The following is a 23020-nucleotide window of genomic DNA, read 5'->3' as shown; positions in this document are numbered from 1 at the left end:
GGGGTGCGGTCAATCGGATCATTTTGGGCCCACCCCCCGCGGCAAAATTATGTTTTGTTGCCTGGGGCGGGGCCAAAACGACGCGATTCACCGCAAATCACGGCATTTTGGGCAGGGAATTGCGGGATGCGGTAGACTTGCCTGCTCTCCCGGGAGTCCGACCCGAATTTCGGGAGTCTCCCGGACATTCTGGGAGAGTTGGCAAGTTTGGGTATATATACTATTTATACACTATAACTGAGTGTTGTTGCCTTCTGTATTCTAGCAATGGTTCGTGCCTGCTGACTTTTACAGCAGCCTCAGTTGAGGTTTGATGGTCTGAAACACAGGAAGTCTCCTGGAGTACAGAATATATAGGAGGAGAAAAACCCACAACTGCAGCCCACTTCCAAGTAGTTCCTGAAATGTAAGCTATCCACTGGGACGCAGAAGTCTCCCAGCACGGACGACTATAACCAGGCAGCCTGCAAGTGCTAATACAGAAACCATATATACAGTATGATTATCCTCTTAAGGTGTTTTTTTTCCAATACTGCTGATTATCTCATCATCTACCCGCAAGTATTACGACCAAACTCTGGTTTCAGTATCAGTTTGTACAGAAACTAAACTAGCAATTTGTATATAAAAGATATAAACATCTCTTAAAAAACTCTTAAAATGACCTGGGTGGGGGGTTATTAAAGGAGAAGTATCACTTAATAACATAAAAAAGGAGATTTTCTGGTTAAAACAAGTGTAAGTCTCATTGTTAGGGATGCAGAGTATAAAAGCTAGGGGACAAAAAGGAAACCTTGTTCTACTGTTGTGCGTTGATTGCCTCCAGGTGTCGATAAAGCTGTGTATACAGAGATTTTAGTCAATGACCAAGCCTCAGCATCAATCAACATCAACAATGACATCATCGGGATATTATATGGAACGTTGTAAGCTGTAATGTTTACAGTAGCTCTGTAAAACCACTACACCAGCGTTGGGCAACAGGCGGCCCTCCGAGCCTTCACCTGTGGCCCCCGACTAGTTCCTGCTTTATTGTCAGATTTGTTTGTTATATCTTGTAAGACTTGTTTATTTTACATTAAATTGCCTGCTGGTATGTTATTACAGATAGGTGTAATTACAGATAGGTGTTATTACAGATAGGTTAAACAGCTGACCCATGCAGCCCCTAGGGGTATACTTACTAAACTGTGGGTTTGAAAAAGTGATGTTGCCTATAGCAACCAATCAGATTCTAGCTGTCATTTTGTAGAATGTCCTAAATAAATGATAACTAGAATCTGATTGGTTGCTATAGGCAACATCTCCACTTTTTCAAACCTGCCGTTTAGTAAATCTACCCCCTGAAGTGTATCTGGTTGCCTATTGCTGATTTAAAAACCCTGCAGACCCTACCATTTCCACTCACTATGTACATATCTATTACAGTTTTCAAAACTCCATTAATAGATAAATATATAGCGCTGTAAGGTGAGGCAGAAAAAACGTAAAAAGGACAAAGGGTCAATTTAGTAAATAGGGCGAAATGCTATATTGTCGGCGCTGTTGTCTGCAGTAGGGCTAATAGCTTCGCCCTATAGGGGTTACCCCAGATGGGTATTGCATGGGGGAGTATATTTATCAAGTATTATACCTTTGTAAGTGCAGATGTATATATGAAATGGATGGGGCCATTGCTCAATTTCCCAGAAAAGTCTGGGGTCAAGAAAAAGTAGATATAACATATATTATATATCTACCACTATACTTTTATATATGAAAGCTCTTCATTTTAAACCGCTTACATTTCAATTTTTTCTTTGGTAATGGCAGTGAAACCGGAAGCTCAAACGAGCCTCTGGGCATGCTCAGTAGAGTAGAAAAGTGGCGTCCTTTATCTTTGGATAGCTGCCACGGAGATAAAACAAATATTTAATCACAGCGATAAGAGACTTTTGATCGCCGAAGTAAGTGTTAGCTTTAGAAACAGGACTCAAGGGGGTATATTTACTAAACTGCGGGTCTGAAAAAGTGGAGATGTTGACTATAGCAACCAATCAGATTCTAGTTATTGTTCATTTAGTACATTCTACAAAAAGACAGCTGGAATCTGATTGGTTGCTATAGGCAACATCTCCAGTTTTTCAAACTCGCAGTTTAGTAAATATACCCCCCAAGGAGAAGGGAGGTGTAACTTTCACTAACAGCACATTCCTATTGATCTCCATGACAAAAAAGGTTGGAACAAATCGATATGCTATTTTTCAAAGCGATATTTCTTCTTTAAGAAGTGCTAAATTTCAGGCTTATCTGGTGAATAATACAATATTTTCCACTTAACCCTGTTTCCCATAAGCCTCTAAGACCTTGGGGGGGGGGGGGGGGAGGGCGGGGGAAGATAACAAAAGTATATACAGCTTAAAGAGCCATCCATAGCTTTAGGAACTACAGGGAATAGCCAGATTAGATATTTCAGGAGCCAAGTGTTTCTAACCCGTTTTAAGGCAGCTGATAGAAATGGCCATTTTTTTGGTCCTCTGCAGTGACAAACGTCATATATCTTCTTTGAAAAAAAAAAAAAAAAGGTAAAGACTAAAAAAAAAAAAAAAAGATCCTGATTTTAGTAAATGGCTTCAATATTTGTCCCTATGAATTAATACTTGGTCATCCTACCCATAGTTCCCAGAACCGTTCTACATAAATGTTGTCGTTCCTATTCTAGGTACGGTTGTATCTCTGGTAGAAGCTTAGTAACTCGGACCTTGTTGAAATCCGTGAGGCTAATCAGTAATAATTCCCATCCTGCACTGCAGGGCCGCGGAGCTTATGTAATACTTTACGGAGAGCTGTATTATAAACACAAGACATAACCGAACATCCGACCCACTTGAGCTGTGTCCGAGAGTGGGTCTTTAAATGCCAAAAAGTAATCCTGAGTTCTTTTGTTGTGTGTAAATTATTATAGCCATTGGCCTGAGAAGAGTGACATCATTAAAAAGTCACCTATGGCAAATGTGCCAAGGAGATACAGTCACATTTCAAATGCAAAAGCTAGTAAAACATGAGGATAGAAATACTGTACAAAAGTCAAGAGAGAGAGAAACACATGGCTTTGTACTTGATGCCCAACCCAGGTCGGCCTGGAATCATCCTGTGCCGCCGTGATGGAGAGCTTGATCGTTGTATGTGGACTCCAGATGGAATTTGTAAATTCACCACCTGCTTCTCCGCTTTGTAAACTCCTAGATTCCGCTCGCAGGATTCATCATGCCAGTCAAGCAAAACAAGTGAGTCAGCTCTTGTCGTGATCATGGCATGTTCCTCAGTTCAGTTTATATTCCCAATCGACTATATTTCATTTGGAACATCTCATGCCTCTGTTCTGAAATTCAGCAATTAAAAAATAATAATAACCAGAACATAGAACAGTACTAACCCATTTGACGCTGGAAGGGATAGCATAATGCTGATAGCTTCTGGCTGACGTCCTCCGGCGAAGACTACAATGTTATGATCCGTGTAAACTGCTGCTGGTCGTCTGCAAATACTCAACAAGAGTCTTCTGTAAGGTCATCTTTCGGTTTAAATGCTTTGGTTCTCATTTGTGATCACACATCTCGTCACCCGACTTAAAGAACTGGGCCATTCATTTTAAGCCACATCAGACTGGAACCACCATAGAGGGAATAGGGTCTAGGAAACGGCCGCCCAAAAAAATATACGCCTCCTTCCAGTTTAACATCCATTGAAAGCTTTCAAACTATGCTCTCTCCGTATTTGATCTCCAGGCCTGTAGGAGTGGCTATGTTTCCTGCAACATATCTGCAGCTGCTCCCCTATATATGAGCTGGTTAGGCTCACAAAAGGAATTAAATGATAATATATGAAAATGCTCATAGTAAATATCTGAAATGAGTTCCCTACGTAGAGTCTAAAGAGTCCAGTTCAAAGACATCATCGCTTGAGGGACTGGTGAAGAAAGAGCGTCCCGGCGGTCGATTGTCATCTGGGCTACTGAGGCCCAAACTTTTCTCAAAATCCAGCAACTGACCCATGAAGTTGAAATTGGGGGAGATGTTGGTCTTCTTGCGCTTGACAAAGTCGTAGGCATCGTTAAGGGACAGGTTGAGCTTCTGCATGAGGTAGGCGACAGTGACAGTGACGGATCGACTGATGCCAGCCAGACAATGGACAAGTACACCACAGTTGTGAGAAGCTGCCTCGTCTGTAAAAGAAATGGGAATAACCACTGTTAAAAACATGGAACATGTAAGGTGTTTAGTTGGCCACTGTTGGTCTACTCCATTTGTTAATATACGACATGACATTACATTTGCACGCCCTAAGAACCAAGAGACTGGATATGTGCCGCCAACTGGAAAGTCAAATTAGAAGAAGGATTGAGAAGCCACTGCATCACATGATATGACGTTAACACGGTTGGAAGATAATCGGGCAAGAGCAGATCATTGTTATTGGCTGACTAGACTTCCCACTAGTCCCCATCCACATTTGATCAAGCCCAATCAGATTTTAATTGGGATTGCTGGTCTTTTGGGGACTATGCCTTGAGCAATTTTGGGACAACTGGGTCCAAAACAAATAACAGTGGCTATCCAACTGTGCATATAGGCATCTTTATTTTTTTTATCTAAATTAACAGTATGTGACTGATCAGCATTTGAATTGAACCCTGAGATGTAGCAATACTGATAACAGAGGTGGACAAAATAAAGTTGGATACAGGAGCCAGTGAGTCAAACCAGCAGGATCCTTGAAGGATTCATTAATGACTCCCAGAAGTTAGGCTCCAGCAGTAATTTGTAGACACCCTGGCTTACTAGCTCATTGACTTTGTCTAACTCTTTTACTAATAACAACATATAGACAGGATGCCTACTGGTCTAAATACATCAATACATGATTGACCTTCTATGTAACATTACCTTGTGTCCCATTTTCCCAAGACTTCTTCTGGTTTTTCCTACTTGAATCCTTTAAATGCTTATTTCCCTAGAATCCTGTCTTCTGAGACATCTAGATTAACATATTATATTTATCGGGAATAGCTTCCTATAATAATATTTAGGCCATTTGGTAAACTTCATGTCAGAGATTTGTTCCATGTCCGACGTCCCCTCTCAGGAGCAGAACACGTCATCTCCCAGTCCCGTAGCAAAACTTGTTGGTGGACCCGGCGACAAAAGGTCCACCTTCCAGAGGCACCAGCTATGCTTTTCTACACCTGCGCTGAGGCTGGTGCATGTACAGTGAAGCCCTAAACAGGCCCCCGTGCAGTGCCGGTGGCTGCACCCCTAACCCCCTGTTTGCATTAATATAATCCTGCCACTTTTTTAGACTACTCACCCTGTAAGGAGAAAACTACAAGAAGCCTATGGATACATACAGTCAGAGAGACTATAATCATTAACACGGGAAGTGTTCATTATCTTAGTTGTAGCAGCATGCCTTCGATCATACAATGGCAATGCTCTAAAGAAAACATGCAGTGTATGGATCTAAGTATTTAACACATTCCCACTAGAAGAGTCCTCATCATCATCCAACAATGTGCACGCTTTTATCGATCAACACTCCCAACAACACCACAGAGAGGAGCAATTTAAAAATAGCTCTCAGACAAAGACAATAAGTGGCAGAGAAAGAGGGAGGAGGGACGTCCATTAAGGTAACCCTATCCGGGAGGCAGTAAAAAAGCCAGACTGAAGGACAGTCTCAAAGACATGCACACACAAACGTGTCCTTAAGATGCCCGAAAAAGATACAAGCTGGGGATCATTTACTACATAATATTTACTGCCACTGTTATGTGATCAATGATTTATCTCAAAAAGGATTGTTAAAACTCACCTAGACAAAATAAAACAAGGCAATATGTAAGACAATAATGGATGGATTTTTAATTTAAAGCATAATTCTAAAACAATTTAAAACAATATAATTTAGGGTGGAGTCCAATCAGTTAATAAAAAACAGAATTACACTTAAAATGGATGTGCCATTCACTGGGCGGATGTGCCATTCACCTCATCTGTTGACTGTAACAGTCCCACACTATAGCCATCTCTTCTCTTAATACTCTGCCTGTTTGAAACCCACCGAGATGGTATTAATGTTCCTTCCCGGTGAATTGCCCATTCACGCAAATAGATAGTTCACGGGGGAAGGGCATCGACACCTGCTTCAAACAGAATTGTAAAAATAAAGAGTAGTATGGTATGGGACCATCAACTCCAGTGTATCCAACAAACGGCACATCCACAGAAAGTACAGTTTTGTTTTATATATTAACTCATTAAACTCCACCCAAAACTATCTGGTGGGTTTCATCTATTTCCTGACCGTTACTATGAACTGGAACAAAATCATTTCACCCAACACACAACAGGTGCAAAGTTTATGGACTCCCTGGTTTTTGATGGTGTTATATGGGTTTTTTAAGCACACTGAACCATATTACTCTTTGTTTTTTTTTATTAGTTAGAAAGCTTTGCTATATTGCCCCACTGCAACTGTAATATATGTAATAATCCATCTCTTCTGTGACCTTATAAAAGGACGAGGCCATAGATCAAGTGCTTTGTATGGGGCATGGAATTCTCTATAATACATGAGCAACAGCTTGGGAAATTAAAATTAATCATTTTTCTATTTTATTACCATCTTATTTTAAACTATATTTTGGTATAGTTAATTTATGTTTTATGAATGAACAGAAAGCTGAAATGGAGAAGTGAAAAATGAAGCTGAAAAGTGGGTAACACAATTGTGAAATATATTATCTGTCACTTTCATGGAAGAGGGGTGTCATATAAACAAATGTAAGCTAGCGCTGTGTCTTTAGTGACCAGAGATTTCATTTTATAAGTATTCACACCACCCTTGTATTATATAAAGCATTGTTCATAGATCCCAATAGAACAATGGAGGCGCTGCCCATAGCAACCAATCAGATTCTAGCTATCGTTTTCTAGAATGTACCAGATAAATGATAGCTAGAATCTGATTGGTTGCTATGGGAAACACCTCCATGTTTACTTTTTACAAGGTTTCATAAATTTACCTCATGGTTATAGTTGAAATAAATTTTACCTGTATAGTTATTTACACAGTACATGAGGTGTTTTTGGTGGAAGCTGCCATTTTACAAATAGGTTACACTTTACAGACTACTATAGGTTACACTTTACAGACTACTGCAAGAACAGCAGCACCCAGTGGAATGTTTTGGGGCTAGCTCACAATTCATAGGCAAGCATGGCGTATACATATTTTGTGAAACATACAGCTCTTTTCTATATGGGATTACACTACTTTATTTAAAAGAACTTCACCAATAAATTAAAACATATATTTTTGGGTATGGTATAATGAGTAAATATAAAAACTGAAATTATACTTGCACCATTTGTCCAATGGCTGTAATGCTCCCATACTCACTGCTTTTTCTTCTTGGCTTGTCTTAGCAGGACAACCAGTTGTCGATGGCCCTCTCCTGTGAACTCTCCATTCGCAGGGCACTAAGTGTAAAAAGGAGTGTGGTATTGGGCTGTTACAGTCTTTAGGGACCATGGTATATCAGTCAAATTTTGTATCCTATATTTACTCATTGAACTACACCCAAAACGAAATGATTTTCTTTAACACTATCATAATTATTGGTGCTAGGCAGAAAATGTTGGAGAAACATTGGGCCAGAGTTGTGGGAAATATCCCTCAATTGTAAATTTTATCAATAAACACACATATATATTGTTTAGCCTTATACTCACCAATAAATTCAATGGCTTCTGGGAAAAATTGAGATAAGTTTTGACTCCAGTGGTCAGATATAGGAATCTGCTTGTAATGGAATTCTCCATCTTTCTCAAAGATATTGGGTAGATTTGGGGTGACATTAAGGATGTAACGAATACCTAGCTTGGCCAGAGTGTCCATGTTCCCAGAATCCCTTGCACTTCCCAAGTACAAATGTGGCAAAATTTGCACAGGGAACGACGGGGGCTGGTTGCGCGGACTAATGCCTTCAGAGTCCATCCCGCTCAACGGCTCCCGGTCAAGGTCGGACTCGACGTCGGAGCAGTCGGAGGCAATGCACAGGCCTCCTAGACCTAGCACTGGAGTTGGTGGCAGCGGTGAGCTACTGGCACAACTGGTGGAGTCTAGGTTGGTCTCACAATGGTGAGGAAATTCAGCCTGAAACTTGCTGAAGCCACCTGTGAAAGTGGGAAAGACAAAATAAATATATATATATATAAGTGAATTTCCCACTAAAAGTGAGCTTTTATCCTACACCTATGGAGGCAAACCGGTTTTAGGCTAAACCAATAGTCATGAACGTCCAGTCAATAAATTCACTAAAAACTAATTAAAATCACTGACGTATAAGAAAAAAAGGTTGGTTCAGACTACTGAATGGCTGCTTCCACTGCATGCGGATGTCAGGTATACTTTAGCCATTTAAACATTTAAATTTCCTCTCTTGCACAGGTGTATAGTATTATAAAATACTCATTGAACAACAGGAAAAAAACAACAACTTCCCATTTTAGATCACCCACCTATAGATTTCACACATAATACTAAATAATATGTTCAGGGATTAAGTTTTTGCCCTTCCTGATAAATGCCAATGATGAATGATAACTTTGTATCCTGGGCAGAAGCCGACACTCCTCTATTCCTTTTAGACAACTGCTGTGTGTGTACTGTATACCAGCTGTGGCTACTGTACTACAGGTCTATCTGTTGGCCATGTGGGAGGAAAAATCAGCCATTAATTCTGGGTTTCTTCCATGGATTTGCTTTAATAAAACGTTCTTCATAAGGTATCTTTGCTGCATATCATTTAGCGTCCTTTATTAGAAACATGGAATTATTTAGTTAATTTCAAAATATTTAAAGCCTGTAGCAAGCCTTCCTCCACTGTTCAAGTGAGACTCCATTGGCCTCGGTGATTAATATGCTAAGCAGAACAATTAGCATCCAGATCATGGCCAGTGGTGTCCACCCGCTCTATATCCGCACTCTAAACCAGTGGAACAAAGGACTGACAGTGGATGGATAGAATGTTGCTTGGTATACAATTAGCATACAGAGTGGGATTTTCTATACTCCCCTCTATATGTAGAGGGGAGAAAAAGCCTATGAATAGTCTGTGACAGTATAAGGAGATTCGTTTCTGTTAAATAGAGTGATTAGGTATAACTCTATCCATCTAGATAGAGTGAAGACTCATATCTTGCTGTATAGCATTGTTAGGTAATTTGAGGTTACGGGGAGGCATCCGTACAATTCATCCTTCAAGTTATTATTTCGCCAAAGCTTTATCTCTTCAGTGTAGAAGAGGGGGTCACTCTGAGAACCCTACCTGAAATATTTCTAGTTCTTTCCTGCTCTTCATTCATGAGTGAAAGCTACTGTTCGTGTTATATAGAAGAGTCATACATTTTTATGCAGTAGAATAGACTGGTGTTATATGTGGGGTGCTGTAAAGAGGGGGCACTGTAGCGAATACATAATGTAAAACTACTATTTTTTAACGTTCAATAGTCCTTAAAAAGAGGGATCAAGAAGCTCCTATCCATCTAGATCAGGGTTGTCCAACCCACGGCCCTCGGGCCACATGCGGCCCAGCATGCCTGTAAATGTGGCCCAGAAGGAGTTTTGGTTGTGGCAAGGGGGCAGCACTGTTAATGGAAAAAAAAAATCCTGCAAAAAAAAAGAAAAGAAAATACTTACCTTGCGATCACGTCAGCTGGTACTCCGGCTCCCTCCCTTGTCTCCTCCTCCGTGCGGTGCTCGCAGTGAATGTCGGGCGTGATGTCATCACGCCCAACATCCATTGCGGAGCGCAGCACAGAGGAGTCACCCGCGCGAGAAGAACAATCAGCAGCACAGAATTGGAGAAAAGAAGAGAAGAGGACAGGAGAACAAGCCGATTAAAAGGTAAGTTAAGGGGGATTTTTTTTTTATTATTTCAAGGGACGCTGACCAGTGAATAAAAGTCACCTGGTCCTGGAGCATCATGGACCTTATCTCCCTGCTACATACTTCTACTTGTAATACTAATGGGGCATTATATATTATTCTCTTTGGCCCATTATAAGTTGTTATCCCTTAACTAACATAGTGGTGTAATTAGCAAAACAGGTTACAATTTGGGGTCACAGTGATGTATATGTCAGGTACCGCAGGCCTGGTCAGGGCACCCTGATATACAATGCCTGGCTTAAATGCACTTTATTGATATTGCATCGAAACAATACAAAAAGTGATTATTGTATAATAACTAGAGAGGATTTTTTGAACAGGGCGATTGAAAGGTAAGTATAGGGGGATTTGAAAAAAAAAAAAGTGATATATAATATATATATATATAATCACTTTTTTTCTCATATATATATGCTAACTATGTTTTCTATGGTTTTTTGGATGATCAGCTATCGTTATTATTAGTGTATCTTATGTGCGGCCCAAACCAACCCGTCATCTTCCAATGTGGCCCAGGGAAGCTAAAAGGTTGGACACCCCTGATCTAGATGAACAGTTCATTTGGCGTTATAGCCATTTAACCCCAAGAAAATGTGGTTAAATTGCTTAATGGTTAGCACTTCTGCCTCACAGCACTGGGGTCATGAGTTTGGTTCCTGAACATGGCCTTATTTGTGTGGAGTTTGTATGTTCTCCCAGTGTTTGCGTGGGTTTCCTCCGGGTGCTCCGGTTTCCCCCCACACGCCGAACAAACATACTGGTAGGTTAATCGGCTGCTATCAAAATTGACCTTAATCTGTCTGTGTGTGTGTTAGTGAATTTAGACTGCAAGCTCCAATGGGGCAGGGACTGATGTGAATTCTCTGTACAGTACTGCAGAATTAAGTGGCGCTATATAAATAGCTGATGATGATGAAGAAAGACATGAGAGTTTATAATATGTTTTTTTTATATAGGATACATTGTTAGATAATGTTACAGCAGATGTCCTCATGCTATAATTAGTTCTAATTGTCTATATTTCTGCTTTCCCCGTCTCTATTGCGCTCCCCGGACTGGACTGTTTCCTGGTAACTGAAAGGACTGCTTACCATTTTCAATAAAGCATAACACAATGTGTATGAATGGGTGTAATTAGAATGTCGGAACATATTTTGCTTCTTTCTTAGTTTGTTATGCGAGGCGGCAATATCCCTCCACTGCAAAAAAACACATGCAAAAATGTATATAGGTCCGACTCACTGCAAAGGTTAGTGAATAATAACTGAAAATAAGATGATTTTGTAAGCCCCTAATCTATAGAACAAGCTGAGATTTCCTGTAGAGTCACAGTTTACTGTCCTCTATATTGAATAATTACACATCGTGCATTCCAAAACATTCTGATGTAGACAACAAAAGCAATGAGTGAACTATTGACAGCTGACTTCAGATCTGCTATAAATAGATGATGTTCTCATAAGTCTCCGGTGAAGGTCTGGCCCACGGCAGGAAGGTTCTATAAAAGCACTGGAGTTGGTTTATACGGCAATTAGTTTGTGTGTATGTAAGTTACTTGACATGATAACCGGAGGGCATAATTCACAGCTAGAACATCACATTCCGAATTTCATATAATGAAATACATGGCTATATTTTTACAAGCAGTGACAAAGGTTTTGTTCTTGGAAAGTTTTCCAAAATGTTCCTTCTGTGTAATATAGGCCCTCTGCATAGTACCACTTCTCTTGGTCTGCATACTGGGTGCAATTTTCAACATATCTTGTTCTGCGTAAGTTATGTTCTACTAAAAGTACTCATTTAAACTACAATACCATTATAAAAAGCCCAGGGTGGTCATGCCTTGGCCACTGGGAATTCCCATTACTTGTATTTTGTTCCCAGCCAAGCCCCAATGACCACTTCAAGAGGGGAGAGCTGTCAGATCTGCTGGGAGAGGGATTCAAAGGCTGGGTACTGTCAGATCTGCTGGGAGAGGGATTCAAAGGCTGGGTACACAATACAGATTTTTTAGCCGACTATTGGGTCAATCGAGCAATAAACGATTGTTTGAGCCAATATGTGTACACTTAAATGATGAACGATCATCGTTCCAAAGTCCCGATCGCCGTTTCATTTGATTGTTCAGCAGAACTATAAATCTCGTTCCAACTACCTTCGAATCCTGCAGTGTGTACAAAATCACGACCAATTGCTCGACCAACTGCAGATAGTTCCTCTAACAGCGACGCCTTTCTGGGCGTGTATATTTAAATTTATGATGTTGTCTCTACGTCTCCCATGTGGTGCGGCGTCAAAACGTCAATCAAAATTTTTGCCTGTGATGTTCAGCCCTTTATTTAAATATATTTGGCATATTGCTGCAGGAAAGCCATATATCGGTTCAGTGTTTACGGAGTCACAATCTTTTTTGAAAATAAGTTACGACTGACGAAAACTGCTGGCCAGACGGTTAGTCGTGCAAAAATCGTTTAAAACATGTATAGTGTGTACGCATGAAACGACCGACTGATCGGAACTTCAGGGACAATCGTTGTAGATAACACATTTGTAGCAGAATATGTTGGGGAATGATTGTCTAAATAGAAGAGCTTGTCCAAAATTGCTTCTGCTTCCCATTGTCAGCTCTCTTGTCTCTACAGTATAATCACGCTCTAATTTGCACATTTACATAAAATTGCATTTATTGATTTAAAAACAGCATAAACAGAAGAAGGAATTACCTTTAATGTGACAGCTCAATGAGAACACTTAAAGAATAACTATAATTAACGTTCCTTTTTGAAATGCTGTGTAAAATGAAATATGATTGAAATGCACAATGTATTTCGTTAGACAAAATATTATGTTTCAGTGAAATGTGATATTTTGGATTAATGTCTCACTTCTTCAGTGCTTTGCTTAGTTAGCTATTATAAGATGCAGGTGTCACTGCTGCCTTAGGCCAGGGATTGTGGATAGAGGGGGCATCGCGCTGGTCAGAGTTCCACTTGAAAGGCAGGCGGGGAAGGAGAGCAGAATATCATGGCAGGACAGGTGGGATGGAGCGTAGGGGTTTATTACACGAGCCACTAGGATCGGGATTGATTTTTCAATGAGCCACCGGTGCTGGAGGTCTGCCTTTTACTCCAGTCACCAGTACTGCGGGTCATGTTTTTACTCAAGTCATATGGTTTGAGTCTGATTTTTACATTAGCCACTTGGGCTGAGGGCCCGCTTTTTACACTAACCACATAGACTGGGGTCTGATTTTCATACTAATAACCAGGAGTGAGGCTTTCTTTTTACACTAGTCACCAGGACTAACGACTGCTTTATTAAATAGCCACCAGTTTCTGGGTCTGTGCTTTATACTAGCCACCAGGACTGTGGTTTAATTCAACACTGGCCACTAAGACACTAGCCATGAGGATTTATATAGGGGATTGGCACTAACAATGGTTAATGCATACTGGGTGGATGATAAAAAGAGGTTTAGGAAGGGAAAACACCTCTGCAAAGCTTTTATGTTGATGAAGGAATCCACAATATCTTCTGTAACTGTTCTTCTTTCACTTCCTGTAACTCTTCTTCTTCTTTTACTTCCTGTAACTCTTCTTCTACTTTTACTTCATGTAATCCTATTTTTTGTGCATCCAACTCACATAATTGAATTGAAAACATGACTATCTATGAAAATATAATGACACTTACCTTGCAAGTAGTAGGCTTGGCACCCTTCCTTCCGAAGCTTATGTAAGAGAGTCACAAGAACCGGTTCCTGTTCTTCTGATTGGACTCCCATGCGTCCAGGGAGGCTGGCAGTACACTCGTCATACAACAGTGCCACCTCTCTTACTGCTGGAGGAGACCCTGGGAGCAAGGAATGGGCAGATAGGTTGCCTTTGCGTAGGCGCCGAAGCATTAGCCCCGGCAGCGCTACGTGTAGGGCTTTCTCCACGTGTGAGGAGTCGTAAAGCTCCCTGCTACGACAGTCCAGGAGGCGAACATTCTGAGCGGGAGAGTCCAGCTCGTCCCGCAGCCATATTGTAGATTTACCCAGAGACTCCATCTGTTCCGCTCACGCAGGGGAAACCATGGGAGTGAAAGGGAGGGGAGAGTCCTTGCACCAAATTAAATTTCTCCAAACAGTTTTATGGATTCTTCCGCAAAGTAGAGTTGTTATCAATACTTTTTGTAAGTCTTTATTAGATGTTTCAGGGCATTTCCCTGGAGAACAGGACAAGAAGACATAAGACAATTTTAAGAAATGATGACAAAACAAGTGATTATAGCTAACCAAAGTTAATCTGAAAATACTTAATATGCTATATGCCTAGATTTATTTTCAGTCTAGTTGATCACAAATATTCTTCCCCCAAAAGACTTCATACCTACATTTTTAAACAAGACTTTGACATGCTATAGACCAGTTTTGGCTAACCTGTGTCACTCCAGGTGTTTGTGAAACTACAAGTCCCAGCATGCTTTGCCAATATATATCAGCTTATTGCTGGAAGGGTATGCTGGGACTTGTAGTTTGACCACACCTGGAGTGTCACAGGTTAGCCAACACTGCTATAGACCATACTAAGGTCAAACTATCATGCCTATATAAATATATATGTCATTGAAACACTGCTCCTGGTAAAGCTACCACAGAACAATGCTGTAGGCTTGCTTGACGGTACCTACTCACCGTTACTTTTGCCTGTTGTATTGATCGATTTACAGAAAGATGACTGCACAATGGAGGTCTATTAACAAGAGCTGCAAATAGTTGTGGAGAGGCTCTTAAACTCAACAGGAAATGGGAACTATTATTATAGTAGATAATATGTTATGAAAATGAAATACAATTGAACTCTGCAATTTCTTTCATTAGGAAAAATACAACATTTTATTTGCATGCATTAACGAATGGCGCCCACGTATGTTGAGTTATTATGTCTAACCATCTACCCAGGCTACTGTTGTTGTTACTGTCAGTAGCTGAAAAAAGGTACCTGGTGTCATAAGTTATGTTTACATGTGAGTGAATAATGTTTGAATTACTCAGTTAACATTTATAAATATTATCATGTGCATCTTTTCTCACACTCTTTAATTTAAGATCAACCACGATCTTCTGACTGTTAAATTCCAAATATGACAGCTCCCATCCGACATGAATATGTAAATTGTTGTACATGTAGCTCGGTAGCAAAGAAGTTGTTGCCCTTAGCAACCAATCGGATGCTGTCCTTTGTAGTAAAGTTTATAAAACGAAAGACAACGTTTAACTGGTTGCTATAGTTAACAACACATTTTCTACACAGCTACCTGTATCATCATCATCATCATTTATTTATATAGCGCCAGCAAATTCCGTAGCGCTTTACAATTGGAAACAAACTTAATAAAACAATACTGGGTAATACATACAGACAGAGAGGTAAGAGAACCCTGCTCACAAGCTTAAAATCTATGGGTCAATGGGAGTTTGAAACACAATGGCACGTGCTACATCATATTGCACAATGGACCAGCTAGAACACAAAGGTAAAAGTACTGAGTGGGCTGTGTGTGTACCAATGTTGGTCAGAAGGTTGTTGTCTTGTGTTAGCTGTGTAGAGGGTGGTGATAGGGGAGATCAAGATGGTGGTTGAGGAATATCATAAGTTTGTCTGAAGAGGTGGGTTTACAGAGAAAGCTTGAAGGTTTGAATACTAGAGAAAAGTCTTACTGTGCGAGAGAGGGAATTCCACAAAGTGGGTGCAGCCCGAAAAAAGTCCTAGAACCGAGAATGGGAGGATGTGATGAGAGTGTATGTTAGTAGAAGAATTTTATATTGGATTTGTTGAAATACAGGCAGCCAATGTAGAGACTGACAGAGTGGCTCAGCAGAGGATGAACGGTTTGCAAGGAAAATCAATCTAGCCGCTGCGTGCATAATAGATTGTAGGGGTTCAAGTCTGACTTTAGGAAGACCAGTAAGGAGGGAATTGCAATAGTCTGTAGAACAATTTTCATCACTGTTCCAATATGGTCTTCTGATTATTCAGGGACGTTTGCTGATGGGTAGGTTCATTAAGAATGTGATGTACTATATTGGTCTTGTGGGGTTTGGAGCACTACAATGTCTACAATGTCCACCCATGTTATGTATATAGAATTTGATTATTTTTTTTAATTATTTTAAAAGCTTATTGACCAAAAATGTTGATTTATAAATCCTAGCCAATAAGAATAAATAGTGGAAATTGCATCCAAGATGCAGAAAAGGAGGAATGTTATTGCGCAATTGTTTGATATTGAAAAATAGGTACATTTCATGTGACAAGTCTTTAAACCCCGGACTGTCCCTTGAACTTGCAGTTGGAAATATTGCTATCTGTTAGGCTGGAGGCTAAAACCTTTTGAGTAAACTGTTCATTTAATATTTTAGATCTTCAATTTATACCTGTCTGTCAAGGGTATAATAAACAGCCAGCCCAGGACATCTGGATAATACGCAGCCAGTCCCGGCTACCAGGGCATGAGAAGCGTCCAGTACTTAGTACCTGGGGCTAATAAACACCCCCAGCTAAGAGTCACATCCTGCTTTGTGATATTATTTAATAACTGATATTTAACACGCTACTCTACGGCTCATTTTAACAGTGTCCTGCCACAGCAAGATAGCCCGACAATAAAACTGGTGCATTTACTTGTCAATTTAGAATGAAACATAGGCTGGAAGCTGGACAAACAAATTTATTATCAACAGACAACAGGTTTACAGGATGTCTTATAAATCATGACCGGCTACAAGGAAGCCGGCTGATAAGGTGACCTAGCCTCATAAACCATACAGGAAAAAAAAATAACTTGCTCCAGCCCTGAGGGTGTAAGCGTCTGATGTACATGTAACACAATAAAGGTTGTCCCATAAATAATATGGACAGGTAAATTTGAAAGTTCTATATCCAGTTCTCTGTCTTACAGTTGGAGATATTTGAATGTAATACAATGAAAACACCTTATTTCCATTTCTGAGAAACAAGTTGCAATAAACGTGAACACACATAACATACAAATTCATACCAGCTGGGGTAAATTGTAGCATTGGTCCCAAATATCTGAACGTTAATGTTTTGTGCAAGGTATAATGTGCCTGAGTTATTAAGGAAAGTAAGTTAAAAAAAAAGGAGTAAATATTCTCCGGGACAAACCATGTTACAATGCAAGGGGTGCAAATTAGTTTATAATTTTGCACATAAGTTAAATACTGGTTGTTTTTTCATCTAGCACAGAAATATTTGATAGCTTTATTCTTACACTGAAATTTAAAGTTGATCTAGGTCATGCCCTACCCCTAATATAAATCTGCCCACACAATTTAAATTTAACTCCCCCTCCAATGCAACATGGTTTTGCCCAGGTGCAAAGTTACTCCTTTTTATGCTTTGTGATTAATGACAATATGTGTAGAAAGTCTTCTATGCATATTTGCATATATAACTATATATACACAGTAGCTTCATGTTGGCAACTGATATATTGTTTATTTGGAACGTGTACTTCAAAAAAGATTTACACATTTTACCTCAAATGTTGCCTTCTTGTATCATTACTACTTGCTTAATAAATTAGGCAAAATAGGAAAAAAACAATACTATATCTGGTTGTAAATATAACAAGCTGTGAGTTTCTGGCGGGTTTGAAAAGTGGAGATGTTGCCTATAGCAACCAATCAGATTCTAGCTGTCATTTTGTAGAATGTACTAAATAAATGATAGCTAGAATATTTGAGCTAAATTCGAGCAAACCAAACAGGTTCAGCCATGGTCAAGCCAAACTAAATGGCTGCATTGTATTGTATATTGCACGGTTTTTATGTGTGTGCTAAATTTGGATAAAGTAATGTTCACTGTTTGGGCCATATGCAATTGTTGGCGCTTTCCGAAGCGGAAAAACTATATTACGGTAATAGTAAGCCGGATTTCAGCTCGCAGCTCCCTGAGCCGCGAGATGAAATCCAGCATGAAAAGTACCATAATAACGGTAATTACACGTGCTATTACCGTAATGACGGTACTTTTGGCTGTAACGCCAACAATTAAATATTCCCATTTGACTTTAAAAAAAACCTTAGACATACTATAAAATGTAGCCATTTAATCTCAAACAGGCAACATTAACTCTGCTCCAAATTCGGAAACTCAAACTGTCTACATGGCCACAGCAGTCAAACCGAAATGAAACCAGACCACGGATCACAGTTGTGCCATGAATAATTTCAAAGCCCTGTCATTGGTCAACTTCAATCGTATTGGAACCGGATATAATAATTTCAGTATCTCTACTAGGAAACAGAGACAACACTGTCCATCACGTGTGAGTGATGTCCTAGGCTGCGTCCTCATGTAACTGTGTTCATCCCACAATCGCTGCCTCCACAATCAGTAGGCGATGGATGCACTATTTATAAAGTTGTGCTAATAGCACGAAAGTGCTGTCATCTAAATTAACCAGACGCTGACTTTTAATAGACCAGTGCCAGCTAGATGAAAGCACGTTTCTGATTGGTCGCTATGAGTTACAGCACATCAGCACATGATATTTAATAGGTCAGCCTGCAAAATGTGTGAACAGCCTCAGGAATGAAGGAAGATCCTTAAAACTGCTTCCTAAACAGATGTCCCTGGGACTGGCAATGCACAAGGCCTTGGACAGACACATTATTACATTGACACTTATTTTAAGAACAGTATATGTAGTTTTATAGAACTCGTTGCAGAGTGAAACAACGGTCTTTATATCTAGCTAAGGCTGTTTGTCTTGACTTGCATTGGGTGATACTGATAACACTTCATTTTACTTGATTTAATACAGTCTGTTAGCTACCATTCATAGTCCAATGATAAAAAAAAAAAATTCAGATACATTTTTAAAACCACACAACACACTGGATAAGGTGTAGTTGAGATGAATAGTATGTGTGAGTTCACTATTATACTTTATTTATATAGCTCCAACATATTACACCACACTTTACAGAGAATGTTTAATCATTCACATCAGTGCCTGCCTCAACCGAGCTTAAAGTTTATATTTTCTGCCACACAAACACACGCAATAGGGTACATTTTTGTCAGAAGCCAAATTACCATAGCAGGATGTTTTTGGTCTGTGGGAAGAAACCAGAGTAGCAGGAAGAAACCAGAGTATCGGGACAAAACCAGTGTAACGGGAAGAAAACCAAGAGTAGTGGGAAGAAACCAAGAGTGGCGGGAGGAAACCAGAGTACTCAGAAGAAACCAAGAGAAGCGGGAGGAAACCAAGAGTAGCGGGAGGAAACCAAGAGTAGCGGGAGGAAACCAGAGAACTCAGAAGAAACCAAGAGAAGCGGGAGGAAACCAAGAGTAGCGGGAGGAAACCAAGAGTACCGGGAAGGAACCAAGAGTAGCGGGAAGGAACCAAGAGTACTGGGAAGGAACCAAGAGTACCGGGAAGGAACCAAGAGTAGCGGGAGGAAACCAAGAGTACCGGGAGGAAACCAAGAGTACCGGGAGGAAATCAAAAGTAGCGGGAGGAAACCAGAGTACTGGGAGGAAACCAGATTACCATTAGGAAATCCCCAGTCTACACTGGTCAGGATGGAACCCATGGCTGCAGGGCTGTAGAGGTAGTAGTAATCAGCACCTTGGGAGTACATCCAACAGGACAAGGATTCCTTTTTTTTTTCCTTCCTGTTTTTCTTGATTGGGAGCTGCCATGATAATTTATGGGCAGTAAATTCTGAAACATCTCTGGTAACTGTAAGTTGTAGTCTCATGTTCACTTTTTTGTAATAGTGCCTATGCTCAGTCAAAGGAAAACTCAACTGTATCGTACGTTAGTACTAACAGATTTCATTCACTGTAAGGTGTACGTCCACAGTCATTTCACTGGTTATCTTGTACATGATTCTCTGACTAAACAGTTGTTCTGATATCTGAAGGCAGATAAGTGAATATAGGTTGCTTGCTACTGAAGCAACAAATAATTCACTATTTATCTGTCAGGGAAAAGGTGATGTTCTGCATCACACTATAAAAGCCAATGCAGAATAAAAATACAAAACTGATTGTGGCTCTTGTGGTGCACATGAAAGGGTTAAAGAACAAGTGTTTGGTGGGTAACCAGGCAGGTGTATGGTGTTGGGGGGCACCATGGCGTTGGCACTTCACTACTGCTGGCATATTATTACTGGGCATTAACGTTAGCATATCATTGGGAATGTTATTGTTGGCATATTATTGGGCATATCGACAGCTGGCATATTACTGTACATTTCTACAGCTGGCATATTACTTATAGCATATTACTGAGTATCATTATTGATAGCATATTATTGAGCATCAATGTTATCATATTATGGGATACTACTAGTGGCATATTACTCAAAACACTTCATAGCTGGCAAATAACTAGGTATTAATATCAGCATATTACCATGCATTATAGCTGGCATATTACTGGGCATTACAGCTGGCATATTACCATGCATTATAGCTGACATATTATAATGCATTACAGCTGGCATATTACTGGGCATTACAGCTGGCATATTACCGGGCATTACAGATGGCATATTACCATGCATTACAGCTGGCATATTACTGGGCATTACAGCTGGCATATTACTGTGCATTACAGTTGGCATATTACCGTGCATTACAGATGGCATATTACCATGCATTACAGCTGGCATATTACCGTGCATTACAGCTGGCATATTACTGGGCATTACAGCTGGCATATTACTGTGCATTACAGTTGGTATATTACCGTGCATTACAGATGGCATATTACCATGCATTACAGCTGGCATATTACCGGGCATTACAGCTGGCATATTACTATGCATTACAGCTGGCATATTACCATGCATTACAGATGGCATATTACCGGGCATTACAGCTGGCATATTACCGTGCATTACAGATGGCATATTACCGTGCATTACAGCTGGCATATTACCGTGCATTACAGCTGGCATATTACCGTGCATTACAGATGGCATATTACCATGCATTACAGATGGCATATTACCGGGCATTACAGCTGGCATATTACCGTGCATTACAGCTGGCATATTACCATGCATTACAGATGGCATATTACCATGCATTACAGATGGCATATTACCGGGCATTACAGCTGGCATATTACCGTGCATTACAGCTGGCATATTACCGGGCATTACAGATGGCATATTACCATGCATTACAGATGGCATATTACCATGCATTACAGATGGCATATTACCGGGCATTACAGCTGGCATATTACCGTGCATTACAGCTGGCATATTACCGGGCATTACAGATGGCATATTACCGTGCATTACAGCTGGCATATTACCGGGCATTACAGATGGCATATTACCGTGCATCACAGCTGGCATATTACCGGGCATTACAGATGGCATATTACCGGGCATTACAGCTGGCATATTACCGTGCATTACAGCTGGCATATTACCGTGCATTACAGATGGCATATTACCATGCATTACAGATGGCATATTACCGTGCATTACAACTGGCATATTACCTTGCATTACAGATGGCACATAACCGTGCATTACAGCTGGCATATTACCGGGCATTACAGCTGGTATATTACCATGCATTACAGATGGCATATTACCGTGCATTACAGCTGGCATATTACCTTGCATTACAGCTGGCATATTACCGGGCATTACAGCTGGCATATTACTGGGCATTACAGATGGCATATTACCATGCATTACAGCTGACATATTATCGTGCATTACAGCTGGCATATTACCGTGCATTACAGCTGCCATATTATCATGCATTACAGCTGGCATATTACTGGGCATTACAGCTGGCATATTACTGGGCATTACAGCTGACATATTACTATGCACTACAGCTGACATATTACCGGGCATTACAGCTGGCATATTACCATGCATTACAGATGGCATATTACCTTGCATTACAGATGGCATATTACCTTGCATTACAGATGGCACATTACCATGCATTACAGCTGCCATATTATCGTGCATTACAGCTGGCATATTACCGGGCATTACAGCTGGCATATTACCGGGCATTACAGATGGCATATTACCATGCATTACAGTTGGCATATTACCTTGCATTACAGATGGCATATTACCATGCATTACAGCTGGCATATTAACGGGCATTACAGCTGGCATATTACCGGGCATTACAGATGGCATATTACTGGGCATTAATATTGATGCCACATTTTACGGTATTTAGTACTGTGGAGACGTTACTGGGCATCATTAATTAGTTACCAAACATTACTACTGTTGTGCTTATGACCTTATTAGTGGACATTACTGCTGCTTGGCATAAGACTGGGCGTATAACTACCACCTTTGGTTGTGTTACCAGGCTTATTACCACCTGTGAGCATATTACTTGGCATGTTACTACTGTTGAGTATAATCATATATTGTACACGTGTGCCACTGGGATTGGTTTTGTATTGTACACCAGTCATATTAAACGGTATTGATGCTGGAAGGTGGTGGTGGGGGTGGGGGGCACATTCACACCTCAGGCAGCAGAAACGCTAGACTTACCCGAGTGTGAGGTAACATCAATATTTAACACAAAACAACTGATTTACAAATTGCATCCACCAGCATTTATGTCACAGTTGTGTCATCAGTGCTGCAGATATAGTTCTTCTTACAGACAGTGATCGTATAGACATATACACTTGGAAGATGAGTAATAATCGGAACGGTGCAGAAATTGGGACAATTTTGTGAAATTATATTTAAGAGCGCCCCCTGCTGGCTGTTAGAATAATCAGCTGGAGGAAATATAAATCATATGAAGGAATAAAATAATTATAGTGTGTAAGAACTAAACTAATGAATGAAACAATACACTTCATTATACAGGACAGGTGAGCCATCCCTCTCCACTCCCCAGGTATTGGCAGCATATGGAACCCTCCCTACTACCCCTGTGCAAGCCAGCAGACAACCTTAAGAAGCTGTCCCCTCTCTGCCACCCTATAC

General features: G+C 40.3%; 1 protein-coding gene across 1 annotated transcript in view; it reads right to left on the bottom strand.

Annotated features, from left to right (window-relative positions):
• Positions 1 to 2553: 2553 nt before the first annotated feature.
• The window catches only part of DUSP9 (dual specificity phosphatase 9), a 42857-nt gene continuing 22390 nt past the window's right edge, over positions 2554 to 23020 (bottom strand). The window contains exons 3-5 of the mRNA XM_075184960.1: positions 13687 to 14202; positions 7773 to 8216; positions 2554 to 4204 (exon numbers count right to left, since the gene is read on the bottom strand). Coding sequence (XP_075041061.1) covers positions 3900 to 4204; positions 7773 to 8216; positions 13687 to 14044 — 1107 coding nt within the window. The 5' untranslated portion in view covers positions 14045 to 14202 and the 3' untranslated portion in view covers positions 2554 to 3899. The remainder of the gene's footprint in view (positions 4205 to 7772; positions 8217 to 13686; positions 14203 to 23020) is intronic.

This window comes from Mixophyes fleayi, chromosome 9 (genome assembly GCF_038048845.1).
Source record: "Mixophyes fleayi isolate aMixFle1 chromosome 9, aMixFle1.hap1, whole genome shotgun sequence".
Lineage (NCBI taxonomy): Eukaryota > Metazoa > Chordata > Amphibia > Anura > Limnodynastidae > Mixophyes > Mixophyes fleayi.
The sequence above is the reverse complement of the archived record's forward strand: the minus strand, read 5'-3'. Positions and strand labels throughout refer to the sequence as shown.